This window comes from Bos grunniens, chromosome 5, assembly GCF_055505025.1.
Source record: "Bos grunniens cultivar Pamir isolate PY7600 chromosome 5, Bosgru_T2T1.0, whole genome shotgun sequence".
Taxonomy (NCBI): domain Eukaryota; kingdom Metazoa; phylum Chordata; class Mammalia; order Artiodactyla; family Bovidae; genus Bos; species Bos grunniens.
This window is the reverse complement of record NC_141169.1, coordinates 94345001-94367118: the sequence shown is the minus strand read 5'-3', so window position 1 is coordinate 94367118 and position 22118 is coordinate 94345001. Positions and strand designations below refer to the sequence as shown.

Below are 22118 nucleotides of genomic sequence, written 5' to 3'. Positions count from 1 at the left end.
CTGTACCAGGTCTTAGTTGGGGCATGAGGGATCTTTAGTTTAGGCGTGTGAGATCTAGCTCCCGGAACAGGGATCAAACCTGGGCCCCTGCGTCAGTCTTAGCCACTGAACCACCAGGGAAGTCCCTAGAGTCAATTCTTTTAAACTTTGACATTCATAGTGCTCTATAACTTTTCAAAATCTTTGATGGTTTCCTATTGCCTACCAGCTAGATGAGTCACTACGAAGAACATTGCTCCATGAACTTAAATTGAGGGCGGTTCCTGTAAAACATCGATATTCCCTTCGCCTCCCAATGGTTCAAGACCAAATTTAAATGTCTATTGTGAAGCTTTTTCTAATCTCCCAGACAGAAGAAATCACTTTTTCCCCAATGACCTTATAGCACTTTGTGGATAGCTCTACTTTCTAGATTATTACCTCTCAGGTTTAACAGTTGTTGCCTTGTCTTCCCTCAAATCTCAGGGATTATTCACTGAGGTCCTCAGGGGACATGGCAGAGATTTCTCCATGCAGTAGGTCCCCAATAAATGTCTGTCTGATTGACTATATGGATATAGTAATTATTGAGTTCCTCTGGATAATAAGAGAAGTGGAGAATACCCCAGTATAAAGTGAAAGTTGCTCAGTCATGTCTGACTCTTTGCAACCCCATAGACTATACAGTCCATGAAATTTTCCAGGCCAGAATACTGGAGTGGGTAGCCTTTCCCTTCTCCAGGGGATCTTCCCACCCCAGGAATAGAACCCAGGTCCCAGCGATTGAACCCATGTCTCCCACATTGCAGGCATATTTTTACCAGCTAAGCTACAAGAGAAGTCCAAAAATACTGGAGTGGGTAGCCTATCCTTTCTCCAGCACATCTTCCTAATCCAGGAATCGAACTGGGGTCTGCTGCAGTGCAGGTGGATTTTTTACCAGTTGAGCTATGAGGGAAGCCCATCCCAGTATAAATGCTAGGCATATACATGGCAATGCACACACACATACACAAAATCTCTGAGATGAAAAGAAAATAGTAAGACTATATTTGACCATGCAATATATCTGATTGTGGCCTAGATCCCCAATTTAATTTCCTCTGTGAATTTTGATATTTTGCTTGGAAGGAGTTTTCTAGTTTGTCTATTGAATGGTTTACCTGCAATTGTTATTCTTTGTCCCACATCTACCTACTGGACATAAATCACCTCTGAAGCTCACCCATCCAGGCTGATTAGCCTCTCTCAGGGCAAATGGCACTTAAGAGACTCTCAGAGGATTCAGAATTCATAAAAATAATAATAGTAAAAGTAACTTAAACACTGTATACCAAGGCATTATATTAAGGACTTAACATAGATTGTTTCATTTAATTTTCAATAAACTCTATGAAGTAGTTATTATTATCTATTTTACTAATGAGAAAACTGCTATCCATGGAACTAAGTAATTTTTTCAAGATTATTGTCACTCTGATGGCAAAGTTGATAATGCTAACCACTGTTGCTTATGTCTTAAATGGTTTCCATGGAAATGTAGGGTTTCCCTACTGGCTCAGTGATGGGCTTCCCTGGTGGCTAGGAGATAAAGAATCTGTCTGCAATGCAGGAGACAGCCTGCAATACAGGAGTTGCAAGTTCTATCCCTGGATCAGGAGATACCCTGGAGAAGGAAATGGCAACTCACTTCAGTATTCTTGCCTGGGAAATCTCATGGACAGAGGAACCTGGTGAGCTTCAGCCCATGGAGCTTCAGCTCCATGTCCCAGCCAAAGAGTAGGACACAACAGTGGACAACCACCATCACCATGGAAAAATTAGGGTTAATTGAGACTAAGCAAATTGTGTTTTGAAATAAAGAATAATCATGTTTATCTAAAAATTAATCAAGGTCTGCAGAAACCCGATGATGACAGTATAGCACCAATAATGAATGATGATGAAAGTTGCTCAGTCATGTCCGACTCTTTGCGACCCCACGGACTACACAGGCCAAGGAATTCTCTAGGCCAGAATACTGGAGTGGGTAGCCTTTCCCTTCTCCAGGGGATCTTCCTAACCCAGGGATCGAACCCAGGTCTCCCGCAGTGCAGGCAGATTCTTTACTGGCTGAGCCACAAGGGAAGCCCGTAGCACCAATAGGTCTTGTTAAATATCCTCAGTGAAAAGTGAGATTAAACTCTTGCAGATGTGAGTGGTTAAGTCATGGTATCAGCTCTTGAGCTCCCCTTCTGTTTCTTTATTTTCTTCTTTTCAATGTCCAACTAATGTCGTACCGATACCCTCCTTCTAAAATGATTTCTTCTACCTCTGCTTTTACACAGCCTCTGTTTGGCTGCTGCAATTTTCAGGTTGAGCACACATTTCTGGAACAGTTCACCTTTGCTCACCTTGTTGTACTGCATCTGCCTTTTCTCTCAAGCTCTTTATTTTTGGCTTTCTGAGTTTCTAAGATAGTATCTTTCAAGACAAATTTTTTGATTGACATCTACAGTAAGAACTACATACACACACACACACACACACACACACACACAAATAGTTGAAACATAACCTACTACTAAATCCACCTGCAATGCATCTGAGTCTATGAAAGCCTGGGTCTACAACTGTACTCAAATAGGGAAAAGTTAATACATAACAGTTACAATATTGAACAGTTAAATAAAATGGTACACAGTTTTATAAAGTTAAATAAAGTGGCCGGTTTCTCCTGAATGCATACAGTGTCAATTCGTATTTGTTTGTTTTCTGAGTAGAGAATTGTAAGTGAAATCATACCAAGAACACAAAGTACTAATCAACATAGGCAGCGAGGCATTATAATCAGTTCAAAAGAAGCTCCAATAATTTGTGCAAGGAAGAGGATTAGTCATGTGTCCTAATAGGAAATTTGACTGGACTGATTCAATTCCTTACTTCTTAGGAGATAAAAATCTCTAAATGATCCTATAGCTTATAATAAGATATTAAATGGCATACCTAAGCTTTCAATAATGTCAGCACATATCAATTTAGGAAAAGCATTGAGTTGTGGGAAATTATAACCTAGGTGAAAGACTTAGACTTTGAAGAGTTACATTGATGTAAAAGAAGAGCACGGCTATTAAATTATCGGCCAGTTGATGTCACTGACTCAAATTTGAATCAAGTAGATCAAAGCAGTTCATTCTTGTGCCCTAAACAAGGTTCAGAGAGTCAAAACCACAGATCCTGTAACCTCAGCTAGTTGAGACAAAATTCTCTAATTTTTTTTGTTTTTATTGGCTGTGTGGCATGTGGAATCTTAATTCTCTGACCAGGGATCCCTGCACAGGAAGACTGTCCAGAGTCTTTACCACAGAACCACCAGGGAAGTCCTCCAAATTCTCTAATTTTAAAAGGATTTACACCTTAGAAAGATATGAAGCAAAATACAGAAATGTTAATTTTTTTTTTACAGTTTTTAAAAAAATATTTAAATATTTTTAAAAGAAATTTTGACTTGTGAGAATGTCTGGCTTTAAAGAATTGAAGCTTACTAGATGGTACTTTATTGAAATGTTCAGAAGAATTTGACTAAGATTCTAATCAATGTTTAAATGGTTGGGTTTGATTTATTAAATTTACAAGTTTTGGCTTATTAGCTGTTTAAATAGTGTACAAATGTTTAAAGAAATGACATTTGTTAGAGTGGTATGTTTAATAAATTGAGCATTAAACAAACAAGAAATAGCAGTGAACATTATATTTTATGCACCAAAGTTTCTCAGGCACAAAAGCTTAGAAAGGCCTTATATGGTGCTTACACACATGGAAGGTGTGTGATTTATTTTTTTTCTTTACAAAGTTTCCTGGCTCTTTCCATGTAATTTTTATTCCATTTTCAGATTTTCTCCCATATCTTATTCTCATATATCAATAACTGCTGCAGATGTAGTTTGTGTTTTCACTGAGCCCCTGATATTATTCATACTAAATTGAGGATTCTCTAAGAATAATATAGGAATTATAGGTCAAGACTGACTTTGAGACAAACTTCCAGCTCCACCAAACTTGGGCTATGAGAGCTAGATGATTTGGGGATATTTTAGTGAGTCAATTTATTTAGTGAGTTGAATTTAACCCAAGGATTATGCAATTAAAAATTCTTGGGGCTTCCACTGTGTTTCCTAAGTTGAGGAATTACATGTTGTTTATGCAATTGTGTTTGACCACTTCTCTCCCTAATCATTAGAGCTCTAAGCTTTCTGATTAAGTACTAATTATATATTGAAAATACAGGAGCTGCTTGCAGGATGGAAATTCCCATTACAACCACTTAATCTGGAATGATTTGTTTGGAAGGATCCCAGTGTATGGAGAAGGCAATGGCACCCCACTCCAGTACTCTTGCCTGGAAAATCCCATGGACGGAGGAACCTGGTAGGCTGTAGTCCATGGGGTCGCTGATGGCCAGACATGACTAAACAACTTCACTTTCACTTTTCACTTTCATGCATTGGGGAAGGAAATGGCAACCCACTCCAGTGTTCTTGCCTGGAGAATCTCAGGGACAGGACAGCCTGGTGGGCTGCAGTCTATGGGGTCGCACAGAGTCAGACAGAAGTAACTTAGCAGCAGTGTATGGAAGTGGCTGCGGTGATAGTAGTAAGCTGTTGAAGCAATGGAAGGAATAAAGTCTCGGGGATCTTTCTGTGGTCAAATGAGGATGCTGCATTTGGCTATCTGAGTTTGGTTCTAGTCTATGTTCCTGATAGCTACTTTGGCTCTAGTCTATGTTAAGGATAGCTGCTTTGTCCACTGGGCTTCCCAGGTAGCACTAGTGGTAAAGAATTGCCTGCTGACACAAGAGTCTAGGGTTTGATCCCTGGATCGAGAAGATCCCCTGGAGAAGGAAATGGCAACCCACTTCAGTATTCTTGCCATGGAAATACATGGACAGAAGAGCCTGGTAGTACAGTGCATGATGTTGCAGAGTTGGACACAACTGAGCATACATGCACTTTGCCTACTATGGCTTCAACCTTGTTTGCCACTGTAAATCAGAAACTAGAGAATTCCCTAATTATTTGGCCACTGATCTGGACCAAACATCCCCGACACCTTGTGTATTTTAGCCCAGTGGAAACACTGACACAGATTGCTCCTCTAACTTGCAGTTTGTTTCATGTCATCTTATGGAAGTAAGTTATAAAACATCAAAGACAGGTAACACACTTTCAGTGTTTTGACTTCTGAGAGCAGTCTAGCCTCACCTCATCACTGCATTTTCATGCTGATGCAGAAAATTGAAGGTTTCTACTCATGCTCTCCAGTCTATGGTGACTGCCTCTTGTCTGACACAGTACTCCTCTGCTGCTGCTGCTGCTAAGTCGCTTCAGTCGTGTCCGACTCTGTGAGACCCCCATAGACGGAAGCCCACCAGGCTCCCCTGTCCCTGGGATTCTCCAGGCAAGAACACTGGAGTGGGTTGCCATTTCCTTCTCCAATGCATGAAAGTGAAAAGTGAAAGTGAAGTCGCTCAGTTGTGTCTGACTCCTAGCGACCCCATGGACTGCAGCCTACCAGGCTCCTCCGTCCATGGGATTTTCCAGGCAAGAATACCGGAGTGGGGTGCCATTGCCTTCTCACTCCTCTACTAGGGATCCTCTATTATTCCTAGCTTGGCAGCTTCAAATAAATTACTTAAAGGTTGAAAGAAGGAGCTACCAAGTGGACTGATTTTAGGAAAACCTAGGGAGGCCTGGTGTGTGGCAGTTCATGGGGTTGCAAAGAGTCGGACACGACTGAGCGACTGAACTGAACTGAACTGATCACTCTTATTTCCTATTTTCATCTTTAAAGATGGCATTCACTCTGAAATGTTTGGAACTTTTGCTCAAGCACAGATTACTTCTAGTTTTTGGCTAGAACGTAATAATAATGGTGATGATGACAATGACAAAATAATAGTAACAAGAATGAAAATACTATGAAACAGTGCAATGGTTAAGCTCTAGAGTCAGAAAACTTATATTTAAATCTATTTAGTATATGACCTTGGACAAGTTAAGTAATCTGTTTACTTTCATTTAAAATCTGCAAAATAAGGATAAATAGAACCTATGATGTGAGTTTACATGTAATGAAAACCCAACACATGGCATGCTTAGTAGGCATGTGTGTGTGTGTGCATGTGCTCAGTCATGTCCCGACTCTTTGCAACCCCACGGGCTGTAACCCACCAGGCTCCTCTGTTCATGGGATTTTCCAGACAAGAATACTGGAGTGGGTTGCCATTTCCTTTTCCAGGGGATCTTCCCAAACGGGGGATCAAACCCATGGCTCCTGTCTCCTGCATTGTAGGTGATTCTTTATTGCTTGAGCCACTGTGGAAGCCCCTAAGTGTTGAGTAAGTGTTAGCTATTATTAGACACTACTGATAATGAGGCATATAATATTATGTGTTAAAAATGAACTGTTTTCTTTTATGTGATTTAAAGTCTTTTGCAGAAACAGGGTTAAAAAAGACTTGTGTCATCTATTACCTGAATGCCTCTTGCTCCTATTTTTCTTTGTATTGTGTCCATTAAATCTGGTATAGTTAACAATGACCACCTTGCCAATAAAGCCAAAATATCTGCTATGCCAATTTCATGAGTATTCAGCTCCTCAGCCCAGAATACCCATTGTGTAAAAAGTGCAATGAATTCTAATTCACTTTTGATTGCAATGATCTGAACTAAACACGAAACCTAGCTGATCCAAGAGGACTTGCGCTTTACAGTGTAGAGCATTATGTTGATTGGCATGCTCTGAACAGGAATATCTTTGAATTTCCTTTTCAGGAAACAGAATTCTTTTAATTAACAACATTTTTAAAAATTTCAGTATGTGTAATTGTTAACACCTGCTATGTGTTGCCAACAGATGTTTCTTTCTTACCTAAGGGAACTGTTATAATTATTCTATAAGCTTAGTGAAATGGCATTTACTATGATAGTTGGAAAACTTTAGTTGGTGACTTTGTAATATTTGGCTTTTCTTTTAATCTTGTTCCCTATTACTGCCAGTCCCCACACACCCTACCCAGCCTGGGTCCCCAAAGGCAAAAATGTCCTTTTTTTGGGGAGGGGGGTTGCTGAATGTTTCAAAACTGGTCATGCATATTTTAGTGGTTGTGAGTTTTCTGACATTATGTGCATCCTAAAACACTGTAAAACTGTACTTATGTTTTAGCAGCTAATCCACAGTGTTCAACATGAAAGTTTTACAACTTGATTGTAAATATAAAAATATACTGTTTAGAAAGGTAATGATACTCTTCCAGTAACTTGGCTTCAAAAGAAGCTACAAGCAAAAAATGAGATTTTTCTTGATTTTTTTTTCAATGATGTATATTGTTTTATTTGTAGTAGACTTTCAGAATTCTTCATTTATGATACTAATCACACAATTACCTACAGGCATGTGTTAAATATGACCCTAGTTTCAGTCAAATAATAGGCCAATTGCAAACAATGAATGGAGGCAGCTCCATTTATAATGGCTGTTTCAACAGAGCGCTATTGTCATCATAGTGATCTGAGGGTGACTCATTAATTAATTGATGTTCTTTTTTATTATGTGCTATTGAGTTAATGAGTAATTTGTGTGAAATAATTCTCTGAACACATTGATTACTTGAGATATTTTCTGGGGCTTTCGTTATCAATGACATGCTGAATAGGTAGAAGATGGTATGTGCTTTTCTGTGCTCATTGCTCCTAGGTTTGAGATAAGGACAAATCAGTGCTAACATTCCCTAAGGTGGTGGAACGTAGGAAGTATCCTAAGGCAATCCTCAGGAGGTTGAGGACCCAGGGCAAGACATGTCGCATAGTAGGTACTCAATTAATGTCACGTGAAAAAATGGCTGTATTAAAGCTTTGCTCCCATTTACCTTGCCTTGCATTAAAATCACATTTAGGAAGTATCTGTAATGGCATTTTTAAAGAAAAAGTAATAATCAAAGGGCTTTTGCTAAAACTGTATTCAGCGTTAATGGTCTATTACAATAAACATGCAGATTGTTTTCCTAACATAGTTAACACTAAATATGTTTGGCCTGTATCATTTTATGAAATTGTTTAAGTGGCTAGTCAGAGAGTGGTTTGCCTCAAGTGACAGTTAAAAGGAAACCACTTGTGAATGGTGTGTTTGACTACAGATGTAATTTTCAGCACCTTGGTTCAGAGAAGGTAAAACATTTCTTCCTTGAAGAGGTAGGATTTAGTTGAGTTCTGTGTTTTAATTCATTATGCAGGAGCGAGGAAATCTGAAATTTAGTCTGACAAGAGCAACATGGTTGCTTTCAGAAAGATCACTTAAAATTTGTATAAACGTACAAATTTATACCCACCAATTGCTACCTTCATTTTGACAGTTTTATTTTCCACACAGAAGTAAATAGCAATAAACTACCTGGATTGGAGATCCTGCATATGACATTTGGAGAAAGCATTTGGGGTACTTTTTTCTGCTTCTGATCTATTAATACCTTTTGAAAGTAAATGTCCTTATACATTTTTATTCCTTTTGCATACTATGCTTTCTAGATGTCATCTTAGACTTTTGCCAATTAAGTGCAATCAAATAGTGTGATGCCCCTTTTATTTAAAAAAAATCCAAATATAAAAAAGTGAATGAAAGAAGCCAGCAGATATTTATTAAGCAAGATGGAAGTGAAATTACAAACACAGGTCAGCTTTTCAACTCAGCCAGCACTCTGGTGGGTGGAGGAGCTTGGTCCTTCATCACAGTCAGCCTACACGAGATGCAGGTAGGCAGCTTCCGCTGCTTGAGGAAACCAAACTCCATCGGAGGTGTCTTACTGGAGCCTTCAGACAATAAGCTAAATGACGTCAGGGTTACACAACACAAAGAGGAAAGTTGACAACAGTTCAGGGACTCTGAGGAGTCAAGACAATAAGCTTAGTACTTCAGGTCAAAAATGCTACTATTTTCAGGCAATTAGCTGTCAGATGGCCTATTTCTATCTTGTTCCACCATCTTATGGAGATTAAAGATAATCTAAAGAGATTAAGGCCTTAATCTTTAATCCAGGTGAGTCATTTTGTTTATAGAAAAAGCATAAGAATGAATTCCCAAAGGATTAAGCAAAAGAAAAGGCAGTAAAAACCTTGTTTGGTCTTTGGGTGGCAGGAATAAAGGAACAGCGTCAAGAAGCTGAGAGAAGTTTGTTCCCAATTTACAAGTATTTTGACATATTGATAAACATATGCAAAATCATTTAAATATAAAAAAGATCATTTGCAAAGAGATACTGACAATTCGAATTTTACATTCACATGAATTTCAAACAACTCTTAATGGGGACTAGGAGGGCTGCTTTAGTAAAACCACTTGTCACATATTTCCCCCACCTTCCTCCCATTTGTTCAGTTTTGTTTTTTTGGTTTTGGCTATGCAAGTCTTTCCATGAAACAAATGTAAGTTTCTAAGGCTAAAATAATAATTTTGTGGACCGCATACTGCTATTCTTGAAATATCTCTGGGGTATATCTCAAATTTGGAAGACACATGACTTGAACACTCTTAACCATGAATCCTTTGTAAAAATACATACCGTTCACTTTTCACATAACCATCTTCCTAAAAATGAGAGGCAATATCCAGATCCACACGCATGTTCGTAGTAAAGCTTTGTTTTAAAACAACTCAAATCCACACCAGAGTTATTTTCAGTTTAATATTTTGGCCCCAAATCAAGAATTCAGGTATCACATTTAATTTTCATCTGCAGTGCATATTCGGCAGGACAAAGCAGGGATGCAACTAACACTGGGAAATATTGTTTCCTATACAAGTGATCAATATATATATAAAAAAAGAGAAAGCCCAAAGAACTAAAATTTGCTCTAGTAAAATATGCTTCATTGTGCCTGTTGTGGAATTAGGTCTGTTGAATAGTTTGAATACAGGGAGCAGAAGCAAAGAAGCAAAGTGTGAACAACCCAGAAGAAGGGAACACAGTCTCATCTTTATTTCCTTAATTGTAATTTAAATAATCAGTCTCCATAATTTTTCTTTCTAGAAAGCTTTCTTCTTTATCAGCTATCATGTAGGTAAGGGAATAATTTTTCACCTTTCAAAAATGGAATGACAGATTTCAGCCTAAGTGTGATCAATTCTGAATGGTAATTACTTAGAGAAAGCAACGAAGAGTAAGACACATCAAACTTTGAAAGTGTTCACTTTGGAACATTAAAATAAGTGGCAGGTAAATACAGAAAAATATATAATCACCAGTTCTCAGCTTTTTATCAATCCCTTTGTTTCTCTTCTTCTAGAAGATTCTGTGAGCACTATGTTGCTCTGATCAAAAGTGACTTCAATCCTCAAATATCATCATAGCTTCAGTGTGCATTATCATGATTTCAGTAGATTCACACTCAAAACCTTTTAGTGCCAGAAATGTTTCAAGCCATAATGTTATTATACCCTTAGCTCTTATGGAGAGGTCTGGGCAAAATTTGCACAAGAAATTTATCATTTTAAGATTATCTCATAATTGCAGTAACACTTTTTAAAAGTAACCCTTTGGAAAATTTTTAAATGATACCCAAAGGCACTAGTTCACATAGGGGTGAATGGCGCTGAAGGAAACAAAACAAAGCCATTGACTAGGTAAAGAGCACAAAAAAGGATATTAAAAGGAAAACTGTTAAGCTTTAAAGTTATTCTAAAAATGGCACTTTTCACGTTGGTAAAAAATGAAAGTGCTTTAAGATGAAATTCTTATGCATTATTTTAAAGCTGATCTTTAACCCCCTGAAAATAGGGGGTTATAAATGAGAACACTGATAAAGACTCTAAATCATAGCGGCAATAATAGTGGATGTTGCTAAAATGCTTTGTGTGTCTTTCTTTTTCTGTATTTTTAATGATGATAGACGTGTTTAATCTATACGTATCATTAGTGAGATTTGATCTTCAGTTCTTTACTAGAAAGTTACAGCTCATTTAAAATAGCTGGTAGATACAGAAAGCATAAATATACAGTAAGTTTAAACACTGATTGTACTAAATGCAACAATACAAAGAAGCAAACAGAACACAAATGGTAACACAATAAAACTGTATTACATTTGTGCTTCAAATATTACAATACATTATATACAATAGTCCAAAATAAACATCTCATGCCAAGTGACACAAAAAAACGAATAGCAAGCAAAAAAATCCAGCAATATGTACATTACTTTTTTCTTTAATAATAAACATTCAACTCTGAACTGGGGCAATTTCACTACATACAGATGCAGTCCGCCTTTTATTCCATAACCATCCTGCTTTCCTATATCTACCCTATTCAGTTGGTTCCCGTGTCAATTCATATATACACGTGGAGCAAAAAAAAGATAAAAGAATGTAGTGCTTTGTATTCTTAATGGGGTGATGTTGATAGATCAGCGAACCTGGGGTGCATAACCTTCTTTCATTAAACCTTCCTCGTAGTCCGTCTGGCAAAGGATCATGTTATTCTTTAGGAAAAATTTATCTCCAACACAAAATCTGAAAATATTTATAAAAATAAAATGGTTAAGATGACTTCATTCAGATCTCTAATTTTGAAGATTTCTTTTCCTAATCATCATTTCATATGGTAATTCCCTGAGTCTGAAAGTTTGGCTTAGAAAGTTGCCTTTATTGTCAAAATTAAACCATCCAGGTCATTTAATAAAACACTGCACACAAAATTTAAGATCCTACTTTTATACATAAAAATCATAAGAACATTGAGGAAAACACCTTGAGCAGCAAAGGTCATATTTTTTTCATATATTGGAAAGAAAAAAAAGAACTAACGTGTATTTACACTCATTAATACAGGAGACCTGGGTTTGATCCCTGGATCAGGAAGATACCCTGGAGAAGAGAATGGCTACCCACTCCAGTATTCTTACCTGGAGAATCCCACAGACAGAGGAGCCTGGTGGGCTACAGCATACGGGGTCGCAAAGAGTCGGACATGACTAGGCAACTAACACACACATAAAAGAAAGAATGATAATATTTCATGGCAGTGATTATGGAAGCTTTCATCACTGCCCATTTATCCACCTTATTAAAAAAAAGTAAAAACATTAAAATGAATCAAATGATTAGGGAATAGCCAATTTTAGAGCTTCTCATTTAAAGCTTCCTTTTATTTCCTGTTATTAAAATGTGATTAAATTCTGGTAATTTGGAAGTGATTGTTCTGAACTGAAAGCTGTTTTAGCATCAGACTTAGATGCTGGGCCATGGTGCTTTGTTTGTGGCAAGTTCACTAACTATGAAATAGTAAGTGGACTTCTTAGGGCACTTCCAATTAGACCTAAAGGAGTAACCTGATGAACTTAATACTGATGTGATAAATAAACTAGTCTCTAGTAGTTAATTATAAATTTTATTCTATAAAGCATTGTTTAATGTGCAAGATCATAATGTTTTTAATAAGTGCTCTTTTTGTATAATTTCCCAGTGGTGACACTTTGGACACAATTAAGGTCAGAAATAAATGCCCGTGCTGTTTCCGGTACATTTAACAATAAAGTAACTCTAAGGCGATCTGTATATATTTTTAATTGCAACAATTTAACCTTCAAACAGCAGTGTCTGGTAGAGTTGACCCAGTAAAACTACTTGTAATTGTACAAGTTGACCTCACTGACCTTTGATAGTGGTCTCTCTTTATCAGATAGTCAATTTCAAATGATGTTCAGGCAGAAATCTTAGTGGATAGATTAAATTGTGTCGTGAAAGCCACACTTTAATGTTTTGTGAAGTTGAAGGTTTAAATGAGGAGCAGTTGGGCTGATTTACATTTGCAAAGATTGGAATGCTAGACAAACAGTGAACCTATTTATTTTCCAACTGGGTAGCTTTGGAAATTTATCCTTATTCTAGCTAAGTAGATAGAGGGGAAAATAGTGTAATAAAAAAAGTAGATTGAAAAGAATTAGCTTTCCTCTTAAAGGAAGATTGGTCTGTTTATTTGTGGAATTTACTTTTTTTTCCCCAGGATTACTGCCTGCTGATGATGCTGATTGAAAGTACAGACTATGCCCTGATCTTGAAATCCTGCAGTTGTTTGTGGTCAAGGCTATTGGATACAATGGACATTCAAGTCTGGACTTCAAGTATATCTTCTTTTTATTAGTTGCAAATTATAAACATGAAATATTGTGCTTAAAAAGTGGTGTTTGGATAAACCAGTTTTTGTAGATTATCCTGATCATTAGGCTATGTTGAATAAAAGGAAATATTTCTTTTGTTGGGCAGGCCTAAATAGCCAAATTAGATACTTTTCTTTTATGTGAGATTATATAAAATAACATGCAGAATACATTTAATTACTGTTCAAATTTTTCACTTTATATTAATGATGAAATTAATTTGAATTAACTAATTAATAAACTATCACATCAAAAATAATTTTAATAAAATATTCTTGTGTTCCAGCTGATGTTATTGAATCTTATCTTTTCCTAAAAACCAACTAAACTAGAAATACTTTTTCAACTCTGTACTGTCTAAAATTATGCTTTAATTTTTAAAATAAGTCTCCAAATTCTATTGCTGTCAAATAAAAATGTCGTTTTAAAAATATTTTATTTTGCCATGTTGTGTCATGCCATTCTTACCTTCAGGGGCCTTGAAATGTAGGTAATTTTATTTGTAGATTAATAAAGTCAGAGTAATTATATCAACAAAAGCACTGAACCGAGAGCCTGGGGATTTGGTACTGAGTGCTGTGGTTCTCACCTACCCAATGCAAGATATAGGATGTATTTCATACTTTCTCTGAGTCATTTCTCTGTGGGTAAGGTGAAACAGTTACATCAATGAATGGTTCTGTTCAGTTCAGTTGCTCAGTCGTGTCCAGCTCTTTGCGACCCCGTGGACAGCAGCATGCCAGGCCTCCCTGTCCATCACCAGCTCAGTAGAAATGGTACAGTAAGAAGTATATTAAAGGCAGAGAGACATTTGCAATGGATTGAGTTCAAATCCCAGTCTTCTACTCACGATTTTAAAAATGAAACTTCAGGATTTTTGTTTTCAACATCAGTAACTTTTGTAAGTTGATAGTAAAGAGTAGAGAAATACAGTATGCAAAGCCTTCTCTCAATGTTTGGAACGTAGGTAATTAAAATAGACACCTCTTGTAAAGTACTTACCATGTACTAAGGCTGAACATGTATATATAGTCATTGCATTTATTCCTTAAATCCAACCGATAAAATATTAACATTGTCCTTTTCAGATGAAAAACCTAATGCTTTCTCCAGAATTTTTAAAACCTGCTCAATGTTCCATAGCTAGAACATGTATGGTAGAGGAATGAAAAGCACCCTGATCTCTTTGGATTCAAGATTCAAGTTTTTATTATTCACAATTGCCAAGATATGGAAACACTTCAATGTCCATCAACAGAGGAATGGATAAAGAAGATATGGTACGTGTACACACACACACACACACACTCTCTCTCTCTCTCTCTTCTCTGGAATGCTACTCAGCCATAAAGAAGAATGACATAATGCCATTTGCATCGACATGGAGTGACCTAGAGATTATCATACTAAGTGACTTAAGTCAGGCAAAGAAAGACAAATATCATATGATATCACTTACACGTGGAATCTCAACTATGACACAATAAACATCTACAAAACAGAAACAGAATAATAAAGTATGGACTTGTGGTTGCCAATCTTAAAATAATCTTTAAAGAAGAGTGCCTATCATTCAGTGAGATATAAATGGAATTCATCTAAAACATTCCTTCCTGAAATATGTTGTTACTAATATGTTGTCAACTGGATAAAGTACATTTTATGTGTGTATCAATTTATACTTAAAGGTCAAAATGAAACAGAACACAGGTGAGGAATGTCACACACATAAAACTTAAAACAGCCTTGAAAGCTTTGGTTAAGAGCTGATTATGATTGCTTTGCAACAAGAGCTAATATCCTCCTTTAAAATGTTCTATACACAAACATGACAAAATTAGAGAAACAGCAACACAGCAGCTATCAGACATCTAACAAAATGATCTACAACTGTGATTTTGTAAGAACGGCTTATTTCCAATGTTCTATAACCAGATCCTAATGCGATTTAGCATTTGCAGAAAAACATTATAAAAATAGTGATGGCCAGAGGATGTTGAATGTATGTATATTAACAGGTCAGGCTAAAATTCTTGAAAATAAACATATTCTTTTTTATAATCTAACCCTAACTGCTTGTGATACAGTCAGTTCAATTAATTCCAGCATCATTAAAAAATATGTTAAGGAATAAAAAAATGTCCAATCAGTTTATTAAACTGTCTAATCTTAATGTTTAAGAATTAATCATAGAATTAATTACCTGGTATTTTGGAGTAACTATAGTTAAATTCATATGGTCTTAGATACTAGAAAAGTACAGACAATAAGTATAATTAAGAAATTATCCCTATAAAATGTGGGGCTTAGAGTGGTTTTGAACAGGTTATCAAATGCCTCTGCAAGGAAGCCTTCATTTGTGACATCCTTTCTGAGAATGAAAATGTTAACCTAGTCATCTTACTTCCCTAAGATGAGTGACTGTCAATTATAATTAATTTCCATTTCCACAGCACTTTGGAAAGAAAGGGAATCTAGTCCATATCTACAATATTTCTACTGTCCTATTTAGCATACCTCTGCTACTAAAAGTGGAGATTTTGATACTGTACTTCAGTAAGAAGTGGAAGTTATACACTCATTGTACACTTGTGAACAAATTTACTGTCTTTTCCCAATGACAGCATAGTTGTCATCACACAGAAACAATCTTCTCTGTACCAAACTACACTACCCGTATCCCAAATCCTGCTATAAATTATTTAATATCTACCTCACTTAACTCCACTCTATCTACTCACATTTATATCCACTTACCCCTAGACAGGAGCTTCCCTTGTAGCTCAGATGGTAAAGAATCCGCCTGCAATGTGGGAGACCTGGGTTCAATTCCTGGGTTTGGAAGATCCCTTGGAAAAGGGAAAGACTACCCACTCCAGTATTCTGGCCTGGAGAATTTCATGGACTGTATAGTCCATGGGGTCGCAAAGAGTCGGACATGACTGAGCGACTTTCACCCATGGACAGAGGAGCCTGGCAGGCTGCAGTCCATGGGGTCGCAAGAGTCAGATGCGACTTAGTGACTAAACCACCAGTACAGTCAGCAAAGAAAATACCCACCTTGAAACAGGCCAGGGTCCTCATACTGGATCTGAGTCCAGAGACTAAAAACCAGACTTTCTTGGTTCAAATTTTGAATCTACCTTTTTCTATCTGTGCAATCTTGGGCAAGTTATTTAAATGCTCTATACTTTCATTTCCTCATCTGTTAAATGAGGCTAATCATAGTGACTACTTCTGGGTTATTTTGAGTACTAAATGAGCTGCTGCTGCTGCTGCTGCTGCTATGTCGCTTCAGTCGTGTCCCACTCTTAGCGACCCCATGGACTGCAGCCCACCAGGCTCCTCCGCCCATGGGATTTTCCAGGCAAGAGTACTGGAATGCGGTGTCATTGCCTTCTCCGACTAAATGAGCTAGCACATGTAAAACAAAACAATGTCTGATCAGCACTGTATGAGAATTTGCTACCATTATTATTTGCTACTGACAGTCTTCTCCTCTTTGCTTAGCTGTTCCCTACTCAGGGATATTTCTCCTTTTTTTCTACCTACTTACTAGAAATTCTTTTTTTGGGGGGAAATATGGGAATAGGTGAGTAAGAGGTACAAACTATTAGGTATAAAATAAGCTACTAGGATATACTTTACAACATGAGGAACATAGACAATATTTTATAATAATTTTAAATGGAGTATGACCTTTAAAATTGTGGATCACGATATTGGAGCTTCCTCGGCGACTCCATAATAAAGAACCCGTGTGCCAATGCAGGAGACACAATTCAATCCCTGGGTCGGGAGGATCCCCTGGAGAAGGGCATGACAACCCATTCTAGTATTCTTGCTTGGAATACACTGTGGACAGATAAGCCTGGCAGGCTACAGTCCATGGAGTCACAAAAAGAGTCAGACACAATTGAAGCAACTGATCACACACTATATTGTACACCTGTAACTTACATACTATTACACAGAAACTATATGACTTAGCACGCACATACTTCAATAAATGAATAAAGACTTTTTAGTTTCCGTTCCTTCGGTAAGTATTCCCTGACCCCATCAACTCATTCTGATCTTTTCCAAAGCACTTACTTTTTGGTGTATCATTTACTGTGGCATTTCAAATTCTCTCATGAATGTGTAACAGATTTCCCACTCAGAGTGGTAGTGCTGAGGTAAATGACCATGAGTTAAATTTTGTTTGAACCCTTTGAAATACCACCATAAACTATACTACCACTTGAAGTGGGTGTTCCATAAACGTTGGTAAAGACAGACTTATTCTAGAACTGAATACTTCAAATAACAGAGCTCTTTTTGATGAATAATTTAAATTTGGATTCATGTTGACTTTAGTTCACTGACTTCTTACCTTCACAATTTCCTCTCTCTGTTCCCTACTCCTCCATATCCTCACCAAACTACTCCACAACTACCCATCTCTGAACCTCTGTTCATTTCCAGAACACATTCCATGGGTTCACACCTCCATGTCTTGCCTCTGCTCCATCTATCTGCAAAACCCTTTCCTCACTGCACCAAGGCTGTGTCACCTTCCCAGACACACTTCCTACACCTTAAGCAGTCTTAGAGAATCCTTTAAAATCCAGCACATCAACCCTTTGATGCTTTCATAAGAAGGACATAAGGGACAGACCTCTCTTCCCTCAGTATAGATCTGCTTTGTATATTTAGTAAACAGATATTTACACTCTTCTCTTCTGTGATTCTTTGATCTCCAGTCTGTTCTATAGTTCTGAACACCTCTAAGACAGAAACTAGAATTTATTCACCTGTTTCCACAGAGCCTAGCACAGTGCTTTCTTTTTTTTTTCAAATGTCACACAGTTATATATATTTGAGGCCATTTCATTACAAACGAGCACTTTTTTCTCATCTCTTATAAAACCATCACTTAGCTTTCTAGAATGTTCCGGGCGGGGGGGGGGTACTCATCTTTAAGAAATTAACCAGAATTTCCCAATTCTGAATAAGATTACAGTTATCATACAAGGTGCTCAAAATAATCTTCTTCTGGTCCTTTCAAAATAGATATATTTTTAGATATTTTAAAATTCAGATTCACACATTTTTAGCCATGAAGTGAAGAAGTGTTGGTCACTCAGTTGTGTCCGACTCTTTGCAACCCCATGGACTGTAGCCCTCCAGGCTCCTCTGTCCATGGGATTCTCCAGGCAAGAATGTTGGAGTGGGTAGCCATTCCTTTTCCAGGGGATCTTCCCAACCCAGGGATTGAATATGGGTCACCTATATTGCAGGTGGATTCTTTACCATCTGAGCCCCAGGGGAAAAAGAGCTAAAAAGCCCATTTTTAGCCATACCCTTTTACTTGAAGGACAGAGAAGACCACCAATCCTGAAAGTTCACTGTTACTACTACCTTATTCAAAAATGTCATTTATTTATTTATATTTGGCCATGCAGCATGTGCTATTTTAGCTCCCCGACCACAGATGGAACCCACACCCTCTGCAGGGGAAGTGCAGAGTTGTAACCACTTGACCACCAGGGAAGTCCTTTTACTATCTTTTTTAGACATTCAGCAATGCTTTATATCTTACTGATACTTTGATTTAAAAGTTAAGATGAAATGGCTTGCTAAATGATTGTTCTTATTGTTGTTCCGTCTCTGAGTTATGTCCGACTCTTCTGTGACCCCATAGACTGTAGCCCACCAGGCTCCTCTGTCCATGGGATTCTCCAGGCAAGAATACTGGAGTGGGCTGCTAATTCCTTCTCCAGGGGATCTTCCCAACCCAGGGATCGAACCCATGTCTCCTGCACTGGCCAGCGGATTCTTTACCACTGAGCCAGCAGGGACTCCCACTGCTAAATAATACTCATAAGCATTTATAATATCACAATTTCAGCATCAAGAAAGTTTGCTTAAGGGAAAGTGCCTATAAATTACCCATTGGTTTTGTGTGTCCCTTGAAAAGGTGTAGTACTGGGACAATGATTCGGCTACTATGAGTACAGGCTCCTGTGGTGAATGGCTTTACTGGGGAGATTTCCCCAAGCAAACATCAATGTAAAAGGAGAGTCTCCTGTACTGAAAACCTTCTGGATTCAGAGTAACACAATTCGTCTGCTTTGCTTGACTGATGAAGATTAGCTGACTTCTTGCATTAAAGGAGTTTGTCTTGTAGGGATGGAAGTGACAAGACAATAACTAAGTGCTAATTGTGCATAGCCAGCACTAAAGATATGCAGTCCCATTATGGCATGTAATAAATGAAGCGCACACAGAAATATATTAGGTACTTTAATAATGATACTAGAACAGTATTTTGCAGCAATAAGAAGGTGAACAGTTTTAGAGTCAAAATTTAGGAGTATTTGTCTTACTTGACTGAGTTCCACTGAGAAGACAAACTTAATTGTGAATGCAACTTTTTATTTCAATGGTGAAATAAAATTGATATACGATTTGTAAATAGCATTAACAACCTACAATTACTTTGCATCATAATAGAATTTAGGCTGGGCTTAGCATTTGAATGATGTTTTAATTTTCTGTGTAGAACATGGATAAAATAGGTAAGTCTGCCTTAATAGAAAAATGGATGAAAGGAATAAACAGGCAGTTTCTTAATAGAAAAAATATCAAAGGGCCACTAGTAATCAAATAAATGCTAATTAAAAATGATAATAAGATGTCATCTTTCACCCTCAAGGTGACAAGGATATCTTTAAAAATAATAATTCCCAGTGTTAGAACTTCTATAAGGGAATGCATTATTTTTTCATTTCTGGAGTAAGGATAATTGGTATAATTTTTCTGGAGAGCATTTTGGCACTATATAACATAAACCTTAAACTGTTATATGCTTTGTCTGATTAACCATGTGCTTGCGAATTTAGCTTGACACAGATTTGAGTATTTGTTTATAAAGTCCATATTAAATTGATGATACTGATAATACAAAAACCAGAAGATAAAACCTACACATCTGATGATAAAAGACTGATTTAACAATATATGAGGCTCTATCCATAAAGCTGAACACAAGAAAGTTAAACTATCATAAAATAATTTTTAAAGGCAGGTAAAAAGGCTCACTATATTAATGAAAAAGTACAAGTATCAAATATTGGGATTCTTCCTTGCTACTTTCCTTTAAGATGTTTAAGTGCGGGTATAATATAAAGCATATGTTATGTATCACTTGTCATATGTACATAGAAAAATGTATGACAGGCTACACACCAAACATTGAAATAATTTCTTTCAGAGTAGTGAGACATGGGACAATGTTATTTTACATCTTTATTTTCTAAATTTTCCATTATTAATCTATAACATTCTATAAGTAGAAAAGCAGTAAATATTAGAGCTATAGAAGATACCTCTATTGTTAGTAAATGTTTAGTGGATCAATTTGATAAGTAAACAAAAAAATTCTAAATTTAGTATTAATACACCTTTAAGACATACATATGCAAGGTAATGAATCTGTAAGGATGTGCGGGTATTTGTATTTTTGTATTCCTATCTTTATAATAAAAATATGTACATATGCCAATTTATTTTTGGCTAAATGTCACTATAGACTGAATCAACCTACTATGATTCCAAACATCTACTGGGAAGAATCAAGATGCTGCAGGGTAACTTCTTGAATTATTTCCTGGGTCAATTATACATCGTGAAGTATATCGGGCAACATTCTGAACATCTACATTTAGCAAGAGATATCTCGTGTAAAAACCAAGTTAGTGAAATATTATATGGTTAAAAATAAATCATAGATATCAAGGTAAAAACTAATTTTTGAGAACCTATTATATTCCTCGTATTTATAAGTTTTTTTCATTTAATTTTTAAAATCTGCAGGATAGGCGTTATTGTCTGCATTTTAAGGATGCACAAACCAAACTCAGAGAAATTAAGAAACAAACTCAAGCCTGCACAGCCAGTACATGGTGGGGTTGAAATCTGAATCCAGTTATTACTGTAAACACTTGTTCTTTCCACTATTCTACAGCACCTCATAAGAAGATACTGCATTGAAACAAGGCCAATTACAGTAACTGAGAACTGGACAAAACTAACTGAATATTACATTCAGGTTTTTTTCACCCACGTGCTGAATTTATTTTCATTAAACTCCATCAAGCACAGTAATTTTTGAAATGTATTTTGATGATGTATCTTTTAATATTCTAGTATCCTCTGCATTTATCACATAAAACAGGTATCATAGTATATAGCTCCGACTAGAAATAAAAGTTATACTTTTCACTTTAGAAAAAATGGAATGAAATCGTAACACTTTGAGATGAAAGAGTTCTCTGAAATGGACAAATCTAACTCTATTTTGTTATAAAGGAAAAAACTAGGGTCCAGAGGACTAAAATGGTTGGTTTATGCTCATATACCTTGCTAGGGAGAGTCCAGACTGGAATTTAGGTTTCTAGATCCCCTCTGTAACATTCTTTCCATCCTTCAATGCTGCTTCTCCGATACTGATAACTATATCCAACCTAGTTCCCAAAGAGCTTTGAAGCAACTTTAAAAGTACATATACAACAAGTTTAAAATTCAAGATAAGAAATCAAGAGATAGAGCAACTGTATACAAGGAAAATAAGATGAATACACACTGCTTGCCACAAATTTCTGTATGTTTTCCTTTGAAAATGTGTTTGCTCAAGTAGTAAAGATATTTTAAATTTACTTTTTAAAAGAAAAACAAGAGAAAAGAATGAATAAGAAGAGAAAGTTTTCTATAAAGTTTTCATACACTTAAGTTTTCATCTCCTATCATATCCTGTTCTATGATGCAGTTCTTTGAGGGACAGAAGGATAATGAAACCTTTCTCCTTCTCAGTGATGTGTTTCTGGCCTTGAATGAGTTGTTGCAGAAAACAAAAATGCTGAGATAAGTTGCTTTAAGTAAAGGGTACTAAAATAATTCCCACCATTA

At 36.7% G+C, this 22118-nt stretch overlaps 1 protein-coding gene across 6 annotated transcripts in view; it reads right to left on the bottom strand.

The window, feature by feature from the left end:
- Positions 1–8628: 8628 nt before the first annotated feature.
- LMO3 (LIM domain only 3) overlaps positions 8629–22118 on the bottom strand; it is a 65949-nt gene continuing 52459 nt past the window's right edge. For all 6 annotated transcript variants that reach the window (XR_015164894.1, XM_086404073.1, XM_086404071.1 and 3 more), the window contains one exon: positions 8629–11520. Coding sequence is in view for 5 of the 6 variants with exons in the window: in XM_086404073.1 (XP_086260199.1) it covers positions 11415–11520 (106 nt within the window). In the remaining variant the exon portion in view is untranslated. The remainder of the gene's footprint in view (positions 11521–22118) is intronic.